The sequence below is a fragment of the Choloepus didactylus genome, chromosome 16 (assembly GCF_015220235.1).
Source record: "Choloepus didactylus isolate mChoDid1 chromosome 16, mChoDid1.pri, whole genome shotgun sequence".
Classification (NCBI taxonomy): Eukaryota; Metazoa; Chordata; class Mammalia; order Pilosa; family Megalonychidae; genus Choloepus; species Choloepus didactylus.
In genome coordinates, this window is record NC_051322.1 from 44,792,834 (window position 1) to 44,812,187 (window position 19,354).

Below are 19,354 nucleotides of genomic sequence, written 5' to 3' on the forward strand. Positions count from 1 at the left end.
GAGAGAATTCGCAATCTGGACTGCAAGCGTGCAATTAAAACCACAGAACACAAGGCCTAGCGGTTCCCAAAACCAGAAATGGTGCCCTGGACACCTGAGGTTTCCCAGGCAGAGAGAAAAGGAGAATCAGACCCCTGACCAGACACTCTCAGGTAGCATTCCAGGATTCTGCTGGGTGACTACCAGCCTCAGGTGGAGAGTAGACATCTCCCTCATACCAGTTTTCTCCCACAGATTTATATAGGCTGCAGTAATTAAGGAAAGTTCTGAATGAGGAAAGGGAAAGACAGAACTCATATATGTGGGTTTCTCTGTCTCTAGAGTTGTGGGCACATGTTCCTTTCTGACTAGGTCATGGTCTAAAAAAAAACTTACTGTTCCAGATACTCATTCAACACAGTGACAGAGGAACCAAAGGAGGAAATGGAAAAAGAATTCATTTTATCTGAGAGAAAATCTCTCTCTTTGAGGAATATTTAATTTAGCTAGTATCAATATATAATGACCCAAACACAAGTCACTTCCAGGATAGATGTCTGTATATTTTTCACTGCTTAACTTGGGCTAACTTTCTTAAAGAGGGATTAACACCTAGCACACAAATTAACTGTACCAGGTTTATACTTCTGTTGTCAACAGTAACTATTTAAGTGTGGCATTCTTCAGTTACAACAGCTATTATTCATATTTAATATTTAACTATATTATGTATTATACTATTATTTAAATGTTTTAGATTATAAACTGTCTTAGATTGTAAGGTACTTGAGAAGGTAGGCCTGTTTCTTGTTCTTCAGTTGTGCCTCTTTTAATCTGGCAAAGTAGTAAGATTTAAATTGCTAACAATGTATAAACTATCCCAATAATTAAGATATGAAATGTTTATATTTACTCACTCTTTAATGCACATGTTTAGTATGGGTGTGGATGGAGAAGGTATAATAACTGAATAAACCCATTTTGGCACACGCCATCAGAGGACATGCAAGAAAACTGAAGATACTAGCAAAAAGAGGTTGAAATGATGAGATCATGAAGTTTAAGGTTGCTCAGGAAAGGAAGGAATAGTAGGGGACTATTTTCTGTAGCTCTCTTGAAATTTTTCTCATGTGAGCATGGAAACATTGGGGAAAACACATGACACTAATAATTCCCAAATAGAGATGCTGTGGAGGAAAAAAGAATGGGTTATGGTGGGTCATCTGAGTTTAACAGGTTTCTTTACCAGTGGACTAAGTAGAACCTTCTCTATACTAGCTGCAGTGTGAATCTCTGAGAGTAATTCAGAATAAACAATGTTGGCCCAGGATATCTTTAACTAATATATCCTTTCCCAAAAGAGAGTTTTATGAAACAGTTTGGGAGATACAAAACTTTTGAAAAATTCTGAGATTCATGGAAGGATATTTGGGCTGAGTCACTGTAGATTTATGTAAGATGAGAGTCATATTGTATACCATACCTTTTCATAAGTTCTTTCCTAATTCTTTTATGTTACCTAGCTAAGATCATTGCAGAAACTCAGAAATGGAGAAAATGGGGAAACCTAGGAAGAATCTGGAGAACTAAGACTCACCCAGCCAAGGCCCCATTTTGCTATCTGACTGTACATGGAACTAAATTTCTCTATTCATTGCTCTAAGTAGGATCTAGCCTTTCCCTCCACTGACCCAGGGTTGCAGCCTTCCAGAGAAAACATCCTAACAAAATTATATGGGCTTTTTCACAATTTGACATAAACATTTACATTACACAGCATTACTTTTAAAACAAGATTAAGATGTGACATAAATGAAATGTTAGTTGAAGTAATATTTTAAGTTTCACAAACCTCTAATTTTTCACATATGTGAATGGCTCCAAATGCCAGAAATATTTTAGGATAAATCAGAAGACTGTATACAATTATTAGGTTAAAATTATAGCAACTATTTTTTAACCATGAAAAATTGTAATATGTTATTGGCATTAAAATTTAAAATTTACCTCTTTCACTGGCATCATCTACCAGAACAATTTCTTCTAGCATGTGTCTTGGTGAGCGATTAATGACACTATGGACAGTTCGCAGAAGTGTGCTCCAAGCCTCATTGTGGAAGACAATCACCACACTTGTTGTAGGAAGATTATCCGGATACACCTTTGTTTTACACCTAGAGACAAAGCAAAGTCTTTATAAAACGTGATTGTTAATAACAGCTTAAGTTTTGGTTAATCGTGCAAGTAGTACCTATTTAGAGTTATACATTTAAGTTAAAATTATTCTAAAGATGTCAATTACATTCTTAAAATTAGGCCCTCTTCCTGATGAATGCTTTCTGTTCATTCATTTAATGGCAAATGTATTGGGCTATATTATTGATCCTGAAATGAGAATTGTTTCAAGAATCCAGTTAGACAAAAAGACTAAAGCCAGTAATGTTTACACAGTTAAATAACCTAAGAAAATATATACCTTCCATGAAGGAAGAAAATTAAGATTTACTGAGTACCCAACATGCACTTAAGCTTCCACATAATTCTGTAAGGCAGGTACAACTAGCCGCATTTCACAGATGAGAAACTGAGGACACAGAGACAGCAAGTGGGCAGCAAGGTCTGACTTAAGACTCCAGTCGATGCTCTTCTGACCAAACTTGGGGCTGCCTCCTCCATAATAAGTATCACTATGGACAGATAGTAGGTAATAGGGGATGGAAACCATGCTGTGAAAGGAGGAATTAGGAATGATAGAGTGAGAGGGGCTGAAATAGAACTCAATGAAGGACAATGGAAGCTATTTGTCTCTCCTATCCACTGACCCAAAAGCCTCTTGGCCTAAATTTCCACTTCACTGGCCACTCCCCCTCACTCCATGTTCCCATATTTTCACCTCAAGGTCCACTAAAAGCCTCCCACTGTCTGCCACTTCTCTACAGCTCACTGTCAACAAGTCTGGGCTAGAGTGGTAGGGCCCAAAAGAGTAGGGGAAGGAACAGTGTCCTTAGCATCTCAAACAATACTTCTCAAAAGTTTCCCCTCAAAACTGTTATAAATGGTGGTTAGACTCTATATACATCATTAATGCTTCTGCATAGGTGAGCAGGCCAGAAGCATGCACTGGATGCAGAATAAAAGAGCCCCAAGGGAAGTCCTCTCTTTCTGGTCTGAGGAACGAGAAAGGGGTCTCCTAAGTAAGGATCAGAGGGAGTGGAGAGAGCTTTCGTTTTTTCTTTTTCCCTTCTCTTCTACCCTGGCAATTTTGAGACACACTAGTTTGGGGCAGTGAGTCCCACTGTGGGGGAAGGAGACATATGTGTCTGGATATCAGAATTACCAGAGTAACTTTATATTTAGTTTTAGTTTTTATTTTGATTAAAGTTATACATGTACCTAGTACCTAGTTTAAAGAATCAAAGTAACTCTCCAAAGCTTGTGAAAAAAGTTGTTAACCCTCTCTCTACCACTTCTCCCTTAAAGCAATCACTCTCAATTCTTTTACTTGTTTCTCAGTATTTACTTCCATAATTCTAAATAACATATGTCTGCATTTTCACTTCCTCATTCCTTTTTTTTTTTTTTTTTTTTTTAGCTTCAGGTATTATCAATTGACTTCCTACCATAGAATATGAAGAATTATTTCACTCCTACCCCCATCACAACACATACACTTGCTAGTACCTCAATCTCCCAATGTAGTTACAGCATAAGTATAGTTACATCATTATTTAATGTTTATATTAGGCCTATGTAAAATGTTATTCACAGCTCAGTTGTATATTATAAAAAATTTTCCTTTACTGTACAATATTCCCCTCCACTTCACCCTGGGGTTATTTTTTCCCTTTTGCTTAGTTTTCTGTGTATTTTTCACTAATTTAAACCCAGACTCGCAGATGTGATCTCAGTGAAATCTTACAACTCTCTGGGAGTTTTCTGGGTTGGTAGACTTTATACCTGCACCACTGCCATCCAGGCTTTCATCCACCACTATCCTAGGAATTCTGTTATCTCTTGCACATTAGCTGTCTTGTTTTCTATATCCCATGCCTTTCTCTTTCAAATAAAACCAGTCATATATTATATCTAACATATAAAATATAATATAAATGATCTTACAAATTATGTATTACTTATATGATTTACATAATTAAGCATGTCTACATTATAAATATATGGTTTCTGCTTAACAGGAGAAAATGATTAGCTGTAATACCAGCAAAAATTTTAAGAAAAAAATTTAAAGCATTAAGTAAATATTTAAAATAATTAGAAAGCAAAAGAACTGGTGGTAAGGCAGCTAGAAATTAACCAATTAATTCAGCTTTACTATAAGATTCAAAATATATTTCTATTAGAATAGAAATGTGTTCTGATGAATCATCTCTGCTCCAAATAATGCCAAATACAATATAAAATGAGAAAACTAAATAGCCAGGCCCAAAACAAGATAAATATCTATGTGGACCAAGAGAAGAGAAAAACAAAATAACAAGTAACCATAGGCCTACTGGCCTCTGACCCCAAAAGAGGCAGTAGCTGCTAGGCATTTATTTCATTATGTGGAAAGGGACGTAAATATGTTCCAGGTGGGCTGAGGATAAAGTCAGGCTGACTGTTTGAAGTTAGAGGTGCAGAGGAACTTCCACTCTAATGCAGAGACCAGAAAAAAGTTTCTGTGGACCTACATCTGAGGCTGCAAATACAGGAAGGCTTTTGACGATAAAAAGAACTTTCCCATCAGAAACTGAAGCTGCCTAATGGCTCGAGTAAATCCAAATTTTCTCCAGTATCACAGTAGGATGAGAGTGGAGAAGACCATGTGGAGGCTCTCACCAAATGGGCAGATAAAGAGGAGTAAGCATAGGAGGGCGGTGGGCCTCAACCCACAAACGAAACAACAGCATTAATGGTAACAAAGGAAACCTCCCTGTCCAAAAGAGCCTGCAAAGCAAAATCTCAAATTACAGGAAAAAAAATAGATGCTAAGAAAGGCAGTCTACTTCCACTAAATTGTACATTTAATATGGTTAAAATGGAAAATTTTATGTCATATATGTTACCACAATAACTTTTTTTTAAGAAAATGAGTCAACAAAGTGAACTGGAATACAAAATAAACTCCAATTAATATAATTTTATGGAACCATCTAAATATGTTTAATTTTATGTTTAGGATACCTAAAGAGATAAATTAATAACTTCCATTTTGAAAGAATAAAAATTTAAACAGAACCAGAAAAAATAAATAGAAGTACTGGAAACGGGAAAAAAAAGATCACTGACATAAAGAACTCAGCAGATTGAAAACTCTGAACTGAAAATGGGCAAATGAACAAGTGTATTGTAATAATATTGACAGCTAACACTTATTGAGTCTTTACTATGTGCCAGGAAGTATTCTAAGCACTTTGTAAGTATTAACTAATTTAATACTCCCAATAACAACCCTTGTTGTTTTCCTTATTTTACAGATAAGGTTCCTGAAGTACAGAAAGGTCAAGTAACTTGTTCAAAGTCACACAACCAGTAAATGGAAGAGCCAGACCTAGACCTCGCCACTCTCAAAGATATTAATGAGAAATTCACTTAGAGACATTTCAAAAAGGAACACAGGGAGAAAAAAAATAAGAGTATAGATTGAGAGGCCCTAGTATATGCCTAAATACACTGGAGGGAATAGTAAAGCAGCACTATTTGAGACTACAGCTGGAAATGTCCCTGAATTGAGTGCTCAGATCAAAAATTACACTATAAGCTGTATGTGGACAAGTAAAGATACATCCACACCTTGACACACAACTACCATGTGCCCAGGTTATACATGAAAGGAATAAAAATGAAAGCAGTAGCTTGCAAGCCGGGGGCAAAACATGAATACTAAAAGCTTTATCAATTGAAACTATATTAATTCACAAAGCAGGAAAAGAGAGAAAATGACAGAAAAGACAGTAAAGAGAAAATAAGATTTATTAGCTTGAACATAAAACTGTCATTCTTTTGTCAAAATAGTTGAGTATCATCAATTTCATATAGTTCAAAAGAAATTAGTACAAATATATCAATAATCACAAAAACTACAAATGTATAAATTCACCCATTTAAAAGCAAGGATTATTACAGTGAATTAAAAATACAAAAACAAGCCATATGCTAATAAGAGATACAGCTATAACAAAATCATACAGATAGCTGAAAATAAAGGAATAGGAAAATTTATTAGACATACCAGAGAAATGTTTCACTAAATGGGGGGTGGGTAGCAATATCAAAACCACATGCAAAAAATGTTAATAAGAACACGACAAACACTGCATTTTTCCATTGACTGTCCATCTCTGTCATATTGATATGTAGGAGTTCTTTATATATTGTGGATGTGGGCACTTTGTTGGTTCTGAGTGCCAAAAAAATATTCTCTTCTGTGACTTGCCTTTTCAATGTATTTCAATGTATTTTTCTTTCCACTTTCTTTCGATGAACAGTCTGTAATGGAGTTCACTTTAGCCAACATTTCCTCATTATGAGCTCTCTGTTTTGTTTTGCTGATCTGTTTGCCTATCCTTGCAATAATATGACATTGTCTTAATTACTAGTTTTCTAAGAAATCTTGATAACTGTTACTGCAAGTCCTCCAACACTGTTTTTCTGCAAGCATGACTCTTTAATATTTTAATTCTTTTGATAGAAATATAATTGATAAACAGAATTCAATAGATTTTCCTTTAAATATTGACCTTAAAACATTAAACTAAAAGGACAAGTATCGTATGATTCCACTTACATTCAATATCTAGAATAAGCAAATTCAGAGACAGAAAGTAGACTAGAGGCTACCAGGGGATAGGGGAGAGGGGAGATGGGAGGTACTGCTTAATGGGTAGAGTTTCTGTTTGTGGTGCTGAAAGGTTTTGGCCATGGATGGTGGTGGTAGTAGCACAACCTTGTAAATCTAATTACTGCCACTGAATTGTACACTAATAAAAATGGTTATAATGGCGAATTGTTATATATATGCTACCACAATAAAATAAAATAAATAAAATCACCAACCTTCCTAAGGACATTTAATTCTAATCCTTTATCTGTAATTCTTTTGTATTTTCATTACATGCAATTGTATCAACTGCAATTAAGTTTTATTTCTTCCTTTCCAATCCTTACATAACTGTTCATTTTCCTTGCCTCTTTACACTGGCTAAAACCTCCAGTATGTCACTAAAGCAGCAGTGATAATGGGTATCTGATTCATGTTCCAGAACTCAAACGGAAGGCTTTCAAAATTATTTTTAAATACTGATATGTGCTGTTAAGTGGTTTTCGGGGTTTATTTTGTTTGTTTTCCTAGAAACTCTTCATCAGATTAAGGAAGTTCCCTCCTATTTCCTAGTTGCTAAGGGTTTTTATCATGACTAGTGTCATAAATTCTATCAAATCCTTTCTCCCTATCTATTGAAATGATCTTATAACATCTTTTATAACATCTTTTATTCCTGTCAATGTAGTAAATTTAAATGTTGATTTTCAAATATTATATCAACCTTGCATGCCTGGGATAAACTAATTTGGTGTTAACGTATTATTCGTTTTATATATTGCTGGATTCAGCTGACTAACATTTTGTTTAGAACTATGCATCTATGTTTGTGAATAAGATTGGTCTGCCATACTGCTTTTTTGAAATGTCCTTGTCAGATTTTCTTACCAAAATCATGCTAACCTCATGAAGCAAGCTATGGTATATTCCTTCTTTTTCTAGTATCTGAAAAAGTTTGGGTAAGTTTGGTATTGTTTCTTCCCTAAATGTTTGATATAATTAGTTGGCAAAGCCATCTATGCCTAGAAGAGCGCGCGCGCGCGCGCGCGCGTGCGTGCGTGCATGTGTGTGTAAAGGTTTAAATGATTAATTCTATTTATTTAACAGTTATAGTACTTTATATCCTCTATTTCTTCTTTGGGTCAGCTGTATTTTTCTAGGATTGGTAATTTCATCTAAAATTTTAAATTAATTTACATGATGCTTATGAGATCCACTTATAATCTTTAAATGTCTGTAGTACGTGTGGTGATGTCCTCTTTTTCATTCTTAATATTCGTTATTTAGGAAAGAATTTTTCAATTTTGTTACTCTTTTCAAAGAACTAACTTCTGGCTTTGCTAAGCCTCTCGAACTCCATTTTATTAATTTCTGCTCTTTGTAATGTATTGTCTTTTTAAGGTCTGGTTCTGTAGTGATGTAAACTTTTATATTCCTTATATGCACTATATATGTGCCTTCTCTTTCTATTTCCTTGATTTGTTGACTTTATTAGTTTTTTCAGTGACCAACTTTTGGATTTGTTTCTCTTCTATTATATATTTATTTCCTAATTTGCCACTCCTCCTTCTATTTGCTTTGAGATTAATTTGCCCTTCTTTTTCTAATTTCTTAAGATGGTTAGTTCGCTGACTTTCCATTTTCTTTATTTTAAAAACTACAGGCATTTAAGTCGCATATTTTCATCTGAGCATGGAATTGACTGCATACCACAAGTTTTGATATAGATTACTTTTAATATCAATTAGGATAAAATATCTGATGCACTCAATGCCTTCTGCCTTCCCCTCCAGATTTCCCCCGACCTCCAGCAGCCCCTTCTGCCTTGCCAACATCCACCACCTTGGCAGAATAAAGGCATTATAAACATCTCTATAGAAGGAGGAAAAAAAATCTTAAAATTCAACATCCATTTAGGTTTTAAAATTTTTAGTACACTAGGAAAAAAAGGAATTTTTTAATTTGATGAATATGGCTATCAAAAACCTACCACAAAAATAAAATTCAGTGCTGAAATTTTGAAGTTTTTCCCTTAATGTAAGAAATGAGATAGGGATGCCACCCACTATTACAAGTTCTATTACACTTTGTACTGGAAGTACTAATCAATGGATTCACATAGGAAAAACATAAGAGAGATAAGAATTAGGAGGAAAGAAAAATACTACTTTTATTAACAACTAATATGAATGCCTATGTAGAAAATTCTAAGAGAATCCATAAACTCTCAGAATTAATAAGAGTTCAGCAAGCTGCTAGGTACAAGACTAATTTCTACAACAAAATAAAAATTGTAATAAAAATTGATGTCATATACAAGAGCAACAAAAATAAAATATCAAGGGATCAATCTAATAAAAGACATAAAAATTGAATGAATAAATATAATGAATGTCTTTTATAGAGAAAACTATGCAAGAAATCTGAAAAACACACATTATATTCATTAATCAGGAGACTAAATAGTGTAAAGATACCAATTCTCCTCCAAATTAATTTAGAAATTCATAAAATTCTAACCAAAGTCCTGGGTAGAAAAAAAGTTAATACAGTAGGCCCGAGCCTGCTACCCTTAGAAATGTCTGACCGCAAGACTGGCACTTGGCTGGCATCTGGGAACTTGGCTCTTAGAGTGTTCCCAGTCAACAGTTAACTTATAAAGTTGGGTCACTGTGCAAACAATACGGCTTACACCTGCTGTCCTTCTGGGAGTCTGGAATTTGGGGTATGTGACAGGCAAAGAGTGCCTATGTCACCAGCTCCCAATAAAATCCTTGAGTGCTGAAATCTTTAATGGGCTTCTGTAGGCAGAAACACTGGACCATGTCACTGTATTTTCTTGCTGGAGAAAGAGTGTGCTCTGTGGGATCCCTCATGGGAGGAATGGGGCATAAAGAAGCCTGCACATGGATTCCTCCAGACTTTGTCCTTTTCCTTTAATACCTGGCTATGTATCTTTAATACATCACTGTAATAAATCTTAGTCATGAATACAACTACACGCTGAGGCCTGAGTCCATTCAGCAAATCTCTGACCACAGGCATGGTCTTGGGGTCACTTGATACAAATCTCAACAGGGCTTTTGTTGAGGAACTTGACAAGCTGATTCTAAAAGGAACAGGAAAGGACCAAGAAAAGCTAAGACAAGTTTGAAGATACAATCAAGGTGGAAGGCCCTGCCCTAAGAGAGTAAGACTTATAAAGCTTTAGTAATCAAGACTCACTGATATTGGTGCACAAATAGAAAAACTGACGGAACAGAAAAGACTACCCCAAAACAGATCAACACATCTATGGAAACGTGATATATGACAGAGGAGGCATTACAAATCAGTGGGGAAAGGATGAAAGAGACCACAAGCAGTGCTGGAAATAGCTAGTTATTTATATGGAAAAGAAATTAGATCCCCACATTATATCATAAACTAGCAAATTCAAGAAAATGTAAAATATAAAAGTTAAAAGAATAATTTTTACAACTATTACAACATAGAATATCTTTCTGACCACTAGATATGGAAGAGTTTCTTAAGCAACACAAAGCAAACTCTAGAGGAAAAAAAATTATAAATTTGATTACTCAGAACTTAAAACTTACATGAAAGTTGCCACAAAGAGAGTTAAAAGACACAGCACACTCTAAGAGTCTCCCCCAGAGAGCCTCTTTGTTGCTCAGATGTGGCCTCTCTCTAAGCCCACTTGGCAGGTAAATTCACTGCCCTCACCCCCTACGTGGGACATTACTCTCAGGGGGTGTAAAACTCCCGGGCATTGCAGGACCTGACTCTTGGGGATGAGCCTGGACCCAGCATCGGGGGATTGAGAAAATCTTCTCGACCAAAAGGGGAAAGCAAAATGAAACAAAATAAAGTTTCAGTGGCTGAGAGATTTCAAATGGTGTCGAGAGGTCATTCTTATGTGCTATGTAGATATCCCTGAAACTGTCAAACTGCAACTCAGTAGCCTTGATTCTTAAAGATGAGTCCAAAACAATGACGCTTACACTGTCTGAGTGATTGTGAAAAACTTGTGGCCCACACTCTATTCATCTACTGTATGGACAGATGAGTAGAAAAATAGAGACAAAAATTTAATGAAAAATAGGGTGGGAGGGGCAAGATGGCAGCATAGAGAAGAGTTGAGTTTAGTTAGTCCCCTGGAACAACTAATGAACAACTAGTAAATAATCTGGAATAACTGCTGGGGGACAACCGTGACTGTCCATACATTGTACATCAACCTGGATTGGGAGGAATGCCTGAGATCACAGTATAAAATCTGTAAGTAAAAACAGCAGAACAGTGCTGGGAGCCCCCTCCCCCCATGGCAGGCTTAGCTGCAAAACCTCACTGTGGTAGAGAGCAGCACTCTCCCAGAAACTGAATACAGCTCAACCGAGCTCCAACCAGGGTTTTGATTAACAAATGTGGACTGCTGAACACAAGCTACAAACCCCCAACAATCCAACCAAGGCTTTTAGTGACAACCAACCTTAAAGAACCAGAAGACACATCTGTCCTGGGAGGGGGAGCCCAGAAGACCAGGTGTTACCTCTGGCCAACAAGTGAAACTGGGGGTGGGGGGTGGGGGTAGAGGGTGGTACTGGCTCTAAAAGGGGGCTTTCTGTACCTTTTTCTCTCTCATCCTGAGGGGCTCAGAGGAGAAAGGTGCAGCCATTTTCAGTTGGCAGCACTCTGATGCAGATGGGGTGGAGATAACAGAGACAATTCAAATACAGATGATAACTCCCTAGGAGGTGTATCTTCCCTAAGAGTAAGGAGGTAGGGCCCAGCTTTCCATTCAGAACCAGACTACAGAGCCTGGGGGAAAGCAGCAAAAACTGAAAATGAAGGAGCCACATCTCCTTACACCAGTCAGGAGCGACAGGCTGACAGGCGCCACATGCTGGGCAGGTTAGGAATAGAACAGAGACTGGAGACCTCACAGGAAAGTCTGTCATTCTTCTAAGATACACCCTGAATATAACCCCATTCTGAGATCTGAACCCAGTCTGGTCTGGGAAAACCTGACTGGGGTAACCAAGGAAACCAGATGCCTAGACAACAGAAAACTAGTCTATACTAGGAAAAATGAAGATATGGCCCAGTCAAAGGAACAAACTTACACCTCAATTAAGATACAGTTGAGATACTGTTTCACTTTAATGAAACAATCTATTAAAGATTGTCAAAGGAAAATGCTAAATCAAACAAAAAAAAAAAACAAATCAACAAGTTCAGGGAAGATATAACAAAAGATATGAAGGCTATAAAGAATATACTGGGTGAACATAAGGAAGAAATCAAAAATTTGAAAAAACAACTGCACAATCTATGGAAATGAAAGGCACTACACAAGAGATGAAAAACACAATGGAGATATACAACAGCAGATCTCAAGAGGCAGAAGAAAACATTCAAGAACTGGAGAACAATCCTACACACAAAAGAACAAACAGGGAAAAGAATGGAAAAATATGAGCATCGTCTCAGGGAACTGAATGACAACATGAAACACATGAATGTATGTGTCATGGGTGTCCCATAAGGAGAAGGGAAGATTAAAGGGGCAGAAGCAATAGAGGAAATAATCAATGAAAATTTCCCTTCTCTTACGAAAGACATAAAATTTCAGATCCTGGAAGTGCAGCATACCCCAAACAGACTAGATATGAATAGACTGACGCCAAGACACTTAACAATCAGACTATCAAACATCAAAGACAAAGAGAGAATCCTGACAGCAGCAAGAAAAAAGCAACCCGTCACATACAAAGGAAGCTTGATGAGACTATGTGCAGATTTCTCAGTAGAAACCACAGAGGCAAGAAGGCAGTGGTGTGATATATTTAAGATACTAAAAGAGGAAAACAGCCAACCAAGAATCCTATATCCGGCAAAATTATCCTTCAAAAATGAGGGAGACGGGGATGAATGTGGACCCGGCATCGTGGGACTGAGAGTATCTTCTTGACCAAAAGGGGGATGCAAAATGAGACGAAACAGTTTCAGTGGCTGAGAGATTCCAAATGGAGTCGAGAGGTCACTCTGGTGGACATTCTTATGCACTATATAGATAACACCTCTTAGGCTTTAATGTATTGGAATAGCTAGAAGTAAATACCTGAAACTACCAAACTCCAACCCAGCAGTCTGGACTCCTGAAGACAATTATATAATAATGTGGATTGCAAGGGGTGACAGTGTGATTGTGAAGACCTTGTGGATCACACCCCCTTTATCTAGTGTATGGATGAGTAGAAAAATGGGGATAAAAACTAAAGGACAAATGGGGTGGGATGGGGGGATGATCTGGGTGTTCTTTTTTCACTTTTATTTTTTATTCTTGTTCTGGTTCTTTCTGATGCAAGGAAAATGTTCAGAGATAGATTGTGGTGATGAACGCATAACTATGTTATCATACTGTGGACAGTGGATTGTATACCATGGATGATTGTATGGTATGCGAATGTATTTCAATAAAACTGAATTTAATTAAAAACAAAAAAATGAGGGAGAGTTTAAAATATTCTCTGACAAATAGACAATGAGAGAGTTTGTGAACAAGATACCAGTGCTACAGGAAATACTAAAGGAAGCACTAAAGACAGATAGGAAAAGACAGGAGTAAGAGGTTTGGAACACAATTGTGGGTGATGGTAGCAAAGCAATGTAAGTACACTGAACAAAGATGACTGTGAGTATGGCTGAAAGAGGAAAGTTAGGAGCACGTGAAACCTAGAGTGCTCAACAACTGTGATAACATGTACAAATATGTTTTTACATGAGGGAGAACAAATGAATGTCAACTTTGCATGGTGTTAAAAATAGGGTGGTATTGGGGAAAAAGTACAATCAGTGCAAACTAGAGACTATAGTTAACAAAAACATTGTATTATGCTTCCCTTAATGTAACAAAGGCAATATACCAAAGCTAAATGCCTGTAAGAGGGGGAAATAAGGGAGGGGTATGGAACTCTCGGCATTGGTTATGTTGTCTGACTCTTTTATTCTTCTTTAGGTTAATTCTATCTTTCCTTTTGTTGCTTTTTAGCGGTCATGTTTTCTTTTCTTTCTTTTGTCTATCTTCTTTGACTCTTCCTCCTTTGTGGAAGAAATGGAGGTGTACTTATATAGATACTGGTGATGGTGGTGAATACGTAAGTACTGAGTATAAAAGGAACCACTGATTGGTTATTTAGGATTGAAAGTATGGTGGGTGGACAAAATTGTCTTTAAAAAACAAAAATGAATTGATGAAGAAACCTTGAGGGCACTATATTGAGTGAAATAAGTCAGACACAAAAGGACAAATAATACATGGTCTCACTGACTGATATGAACTAATTATAATACGTAAACTCATAGACATGAAATATAAGTTACCAGAACATAGAACAAGGCTAAAGAATAGGGAGCGATTGCTTATTATGAGCAGAAGGTTCAACTAGGTTGAACTTAAGTGTTTGGAAATGGACAGAGGTGACGATAGCACATTATTGTGAGAATAACTAATAGTGCTGAACGATGTGTGAATGTGGTGGAAAGAGGAAGCTTAGAGTCATGTATGTCACTGGAAGGAAAGCTGGAGGTTAAAAGATGGGAATGTATAAAACAGTGAATCTTGTGGTGGACAATCTCTGTGATTAACTATACAAATATTAGAAATCTCTTTCATGAACTAGAACAAATGTATGACACTATAACTAGAAGTTAATAACAGAGGGGTATATAGGGAAAAAATGTATGTATTGCAAACTACTAGTTAGTAATATTTTAAATTCTGTCATGAATAGTAACAAATGTACTATACCAATACTATGAGTCAATAATGGAGGGGGGTGGGTAGGGGTATGGGAGGATTTGAGTTTCCTTTTTTTTTTTGTCTTTAATTCTTTTCTGGAGTAATAAAAATGTTCTAAACATTGAAAAAAATAATTGTGGTGATGGATGCACAGCTGTATGATGGTACTGTGGGCAAACGATTGTGCACTTTGGATCTCTGAATAATTGTATGGTATGTGAACATCTCAATAAAATTAAATTTAAAAAAATAGGATGGGCTGGGGGGGGATGGAATGCTGTAAGTGCTCTTTTTTACTTTTATTTTTATTCTTAAATTTTTTTGGAGTAAGGGAAATGTTCAAAAATTGATTGTGGTGATGAATGCACAACTATATGACGGTACTGTGAACACATGAGTAAACACTTTGGATGACTGTATGGTATGTGAATATATCTCAATAAAACTTAATTAAAAAAATACACAGCACACACTGGAAGGGGTTGGGTTATCTGCAGTTCATACAACTGAAACCGAATTCATATCCGCTATTTATAAAGAGGACATAATAAATATGAAAGAGATAAAAATCTAATAGAAAAATGAGCAATGGAAATATGAAAATCACAGAAGAAATCCAATAGACAATAGTACTGAACCTTCCTCCATGTCTCTCTGTCCTTTCTCTGTTTCTCTGTCTGTAGGGCTCCCTTTAGTATCTCCAGTAGGGCAGGTCTCTTCTTAGCAAATTCTCTCAGCATCTGTTTGTCTGTGAAAAATTTAAGCTCTCCCTCAAATTTGAAGGAGAGCTTTGCTGGATAAAGTATTCTTGGCTGGAAATTTTTCTCACTGAGAATTTTAAATATGTCATGCCACTGCCTCCTCGCCTCCATGGGGGCTGCTGAGTAGTCACTATTTAGTCTTATGCTGTTTCCTTTGTATGTGGTGAATTGCTTTTCTCTTGCTGCTTTCAGAACTTGCTCCTTCTCTTCCGTATTTGACAGTGTGATCAGAATATGTCTTGGAGTGGGTTTATTTGGATTTATTCTATTTGAAGTTTGCTGGACATTTATGATTTGTGTATTTATGGTGTTTAGAAGATTTGGGAAGTTTTCCCCAACAATTTCTTTGAATACTCTTCCTAGACCTTTACCCTTCTCTTCCCCTTCTGGAACACCAATGAGTCTTATATTTGGACGTTTCATATTATCTATCATATCCCTAAGGTCCATTTTGATTTTTTTTATTTTTTTTCCCCATTCTTTCTTTTGTTCTTTCATTTTCCATTCTGTCAACTTCCAGGTCACTGATTCGTTGTTCAACTTCCTCTAGTCTTGTACTCTGAGTATCCAGAATGTTTTAATTTGGTCAACAATACTCTTGCCATTTCTTCTTTATGCTCTTCTAGGGTCTTCTTGATGTCCTTTATATCCTGTGCCATGCTCGTCTTCATGTCCTTTATATCCTGTGCCATGGTCTTGTTGTTCATCTTAAGTTCTTTGATTTATTGCTCCAGGTACTGTGTCTCCTCTGATCTTTCGATTTGGGTGCTTGGGCTTAGGTTATCCATATCGTCTGGTTTCTTCATATGCTTTAAATTTTTCTGTTGTTTTTGGCCTCTTGGCATTTGCTTAACTTGATAGGGTTCTTTGAGGATTTGTAGACTGATTGAAATCCTTCTCTCTAATTTGTCAGATCTACAGCTTTGTGGAGTACACTTTCTCTAACCAACCAGCAGGTGGCGTCCACGAGCCACCTGTTCCCCTCAAGCCAGTTTTCCCCTGCTTTGCCTCTGTGGTGAGTAGGGGAGTGAGTCTTGTGGGGTCCAATTGGTGTACCAAGCTTGCGTGTGTAGCTGGTGTTGCCCGCCCTGTATATAGGGCGTGTGTCTGGGAAAGGGGTGGCTCTAACAATCAAATCTCCCTGGTGTTCCTGGAGTTTTAAAGCTGCTGAAATTGTCTAATCCTTCAGTTCAGTCCTGCCACAGTTTGTCTCTGCTGCTGACCCACAAGTCCTTGGTATTGGCATATGGCCCCTGAGACTTGCGAGTGGGTCCTTCTTCCAGGCCATGCACCTCCAGGTCCCCTGTTGAGGGATGACTGTGCTATGTCACAGGTGAGTGACGTCCCCCCAGGGCGGTTCTGGGCTGCAGGGCTGTGTAGGGAGGCTCCCAGTCTGCTGAAAGGATGGCTGAATGGGGCATGCTGATTCACACTGCTCCGCCTTCCCAACTCTGGAACAACCAGCTGAGGGTGCAGGGAAGGCTAATGTCCATGCCCGATTTTGTGGTGTGTGCGTGTTATTGGAAGCACTTCCGTGACACTCGGTTGTCTGGGGCAGCTCTGGGCTATGGGGCCGGCAACGGGCAGGAGTGTTCCCTGTCCACCAGGATGATGGCTGTGAGAGGACACCCCCTTTTCTTGGGAAGTTGTGGTGTTTAGTGAATTTTCTCAGCCACTGGATTATTGCCTTTTGTCTCAGAGCTCTCTTAGTTCTGCTCTTGTCTTGACCTGCCCAGATTGCAAGTTTTTGAGGCTTTCTGTATTGCGCTTCTTAGAGTAATTGTTTTAGAAAAAGAAAAAAAGATTTTAAAAAAAAAAAGGCCCTCCTCACAGATCTAATGGGTTATTGAAATGCTAAGACATAAAGCAATTAGGGCCATTAAGGAAAGGTCCATGGGGCAGAGAGACCGGTTTGTCTTCTGGATTTGCATATAGAGCCTCAGGACCTGAGCTCTGCCCTTTCCCTTTCTATGTTCACCAGAACTCCAAAAAGCCTCCACTTTTATTTTTGGGTTTTTCTTCCTGTTTTTGCTATCCCTATCTCCTCTCCGCCGGGCTGGCTGCTCCTGGATTCTCTGGTGTCTGGTCTCAGTTTATCTATGATTGGAGTTTGGATCAGTAGAATGAGTTTCTGATAAAAGCCGCCACTGCAGTTCTCCCTTCTCGTTCCCATCACTGATGGCCCCTCCTCCCACCGGACTGAGCCTGACAGGGAGGGGCGTGGGTCCCCTGGCCACAAAAACTTACAGATTTCATTGATCTCAGCAGTTCCATGTGTTCATGAGTGTTGTATGAAGTATGCCCAAAGTCAAACTGCTCTGTGGTGTCCAGTCCACGCAGTTCCTGGGTTTCTACCTACTTTCCTGGAGGAGTAACTAGAACATACACCTCACCACTCCGCCATCTTGCCCCACCTCCCCAATAGACAATAAAGAAGGGAAAAGATGTTCAAACACCTAGTTATTAGAGAAATGAAAACAAGATGTTGTTTCATCACCATCAGAACTGTAATAATTACACAGTCTGATAATATTAAAGACTGATGAACAAGAAGGGAAATATAGTCTCATCCAGTGCAGCTGGAAAATTTAAATTGCTAAATGGGAGCAATTTTTTTTAATCTGTTAAAATCAATAACTGCATACCTTTCAGCATAATTTCACTTCTGTGTCAAACATTTTTTACCATAACACACAGTAACAAATATATTTTATGCTAACCCAAAGTATACGTACTGAAACAAAAGTTGAAAAAATACTTAGTATATGAGACATTCTCTAATATCTTCTACCCAAAAAACTGATTTCATGAGTCCTTAATGAGTAAAATGTTATGACCTGCAGTTTGAAAAGCACTGTTTCAACAGAAAAACGCTACATGCATGCAAGAGAATACATTTACAAGGATGTTCATGAAAACACTGTAACTACAAAATATATATATATGTATATATATATATATATACACACACACATAAAGTCTATCAAAAGGACAATAAATAAATTATGGTGTATTCATACAATGGATTTCTACAAAACAGTTAAAAATTAAAATGAATTGCCTACAACTACATGTATTCACATGGATAAATCTCAAAAATAAAAACATGAACAAAAACAATTTTTAAAAAGTTGCAGAAGGATATGTACATACACTATCGTTTGTCTACTTAACTTAAAAAAATGAAACTAAACTTTATATTGTGGGATGGGATGGGATGGGAGGGAGGGAAGAAGGAAGGAAGGAAGGAATTTTTAAAACAGCTGAGTTATAAATGCAAAAATCTTTTCTGTGGTTACAGTGGAGTGCAATGGAATTGGGGAGTAGTACATAAGGGACTTCAACTATAACTATAAAGTTTTATTACAAAAAATGTGAAGAAAATATAGCAACATATTAAGATTCAATAAAGCTGGGTGGTTGATACAAAGGTTTGTTATCTCCTACAGCTCTCGGAATGTTTAGACCATTTTATTTTAAAAATTAATAGCTAAAATATGGAAAGAGAAAGCTAGTTTTTCCAAAAAATAAGTAAAATTTCTGAGATCACTATGAAAATATGGAAAATACATAATAAAAGGATTGCAAGAAAAATATATTAAAGCATACTTTAAAATTACAAATCATCACATATGCATCTGAGAGGCAACAGGTAAAACAAAAATCAAAGAATTCACTAAATTTCTATAACAAATATTTACACAATACATTTCATGAAGCAAATAAAACAGACTGTAAAAGATGAATTCAGATACAAAATTTGCATTCATGTTTTAATATTTTGTTTATAAAATTTTATTTAACTGAAATAAAATACATATTAAGACTTAAAATTACCGTTTATTACTTACAAAATAACATCAGTTATGAAAGCACCTGAAAAAAATATAAAACCCTAAGTCTTAAAAATTAGCCAAACAGCTTCCACAAGTTCATCAAAATGACATATAGAGGCTCACCTAATGAGAAAATAAATGGAATTGTACATGATTC

General features: G+C 36.9%; 1 protein-coding gene across 2 annotated transcripts in view; it reads right to left on the reverse strand.

Annotated features, from left to right (window-relative positions):
- GALNT1 (polypeptide N-acetylgalactosaminyltransferase 1) overlaps positions 1-19,354 on the reverse strand; it is a 169,604-nt gene that overhangs the window by 63,809 nt on the left and 86,441 nt on the right. For both annotated transcript variants that reach the window (XM_037805653.1, XM_037805652.1), the window contains exon 4: positions 1,987-2,153. In XM_037805653.1, the coding sequence (XP_037661581.1) occupies positions 1,987-2,153 (167 nt within the window). The remainder of the gene's footprint in view (positions 1-1,986; positions 2,154-19,354) is intronic.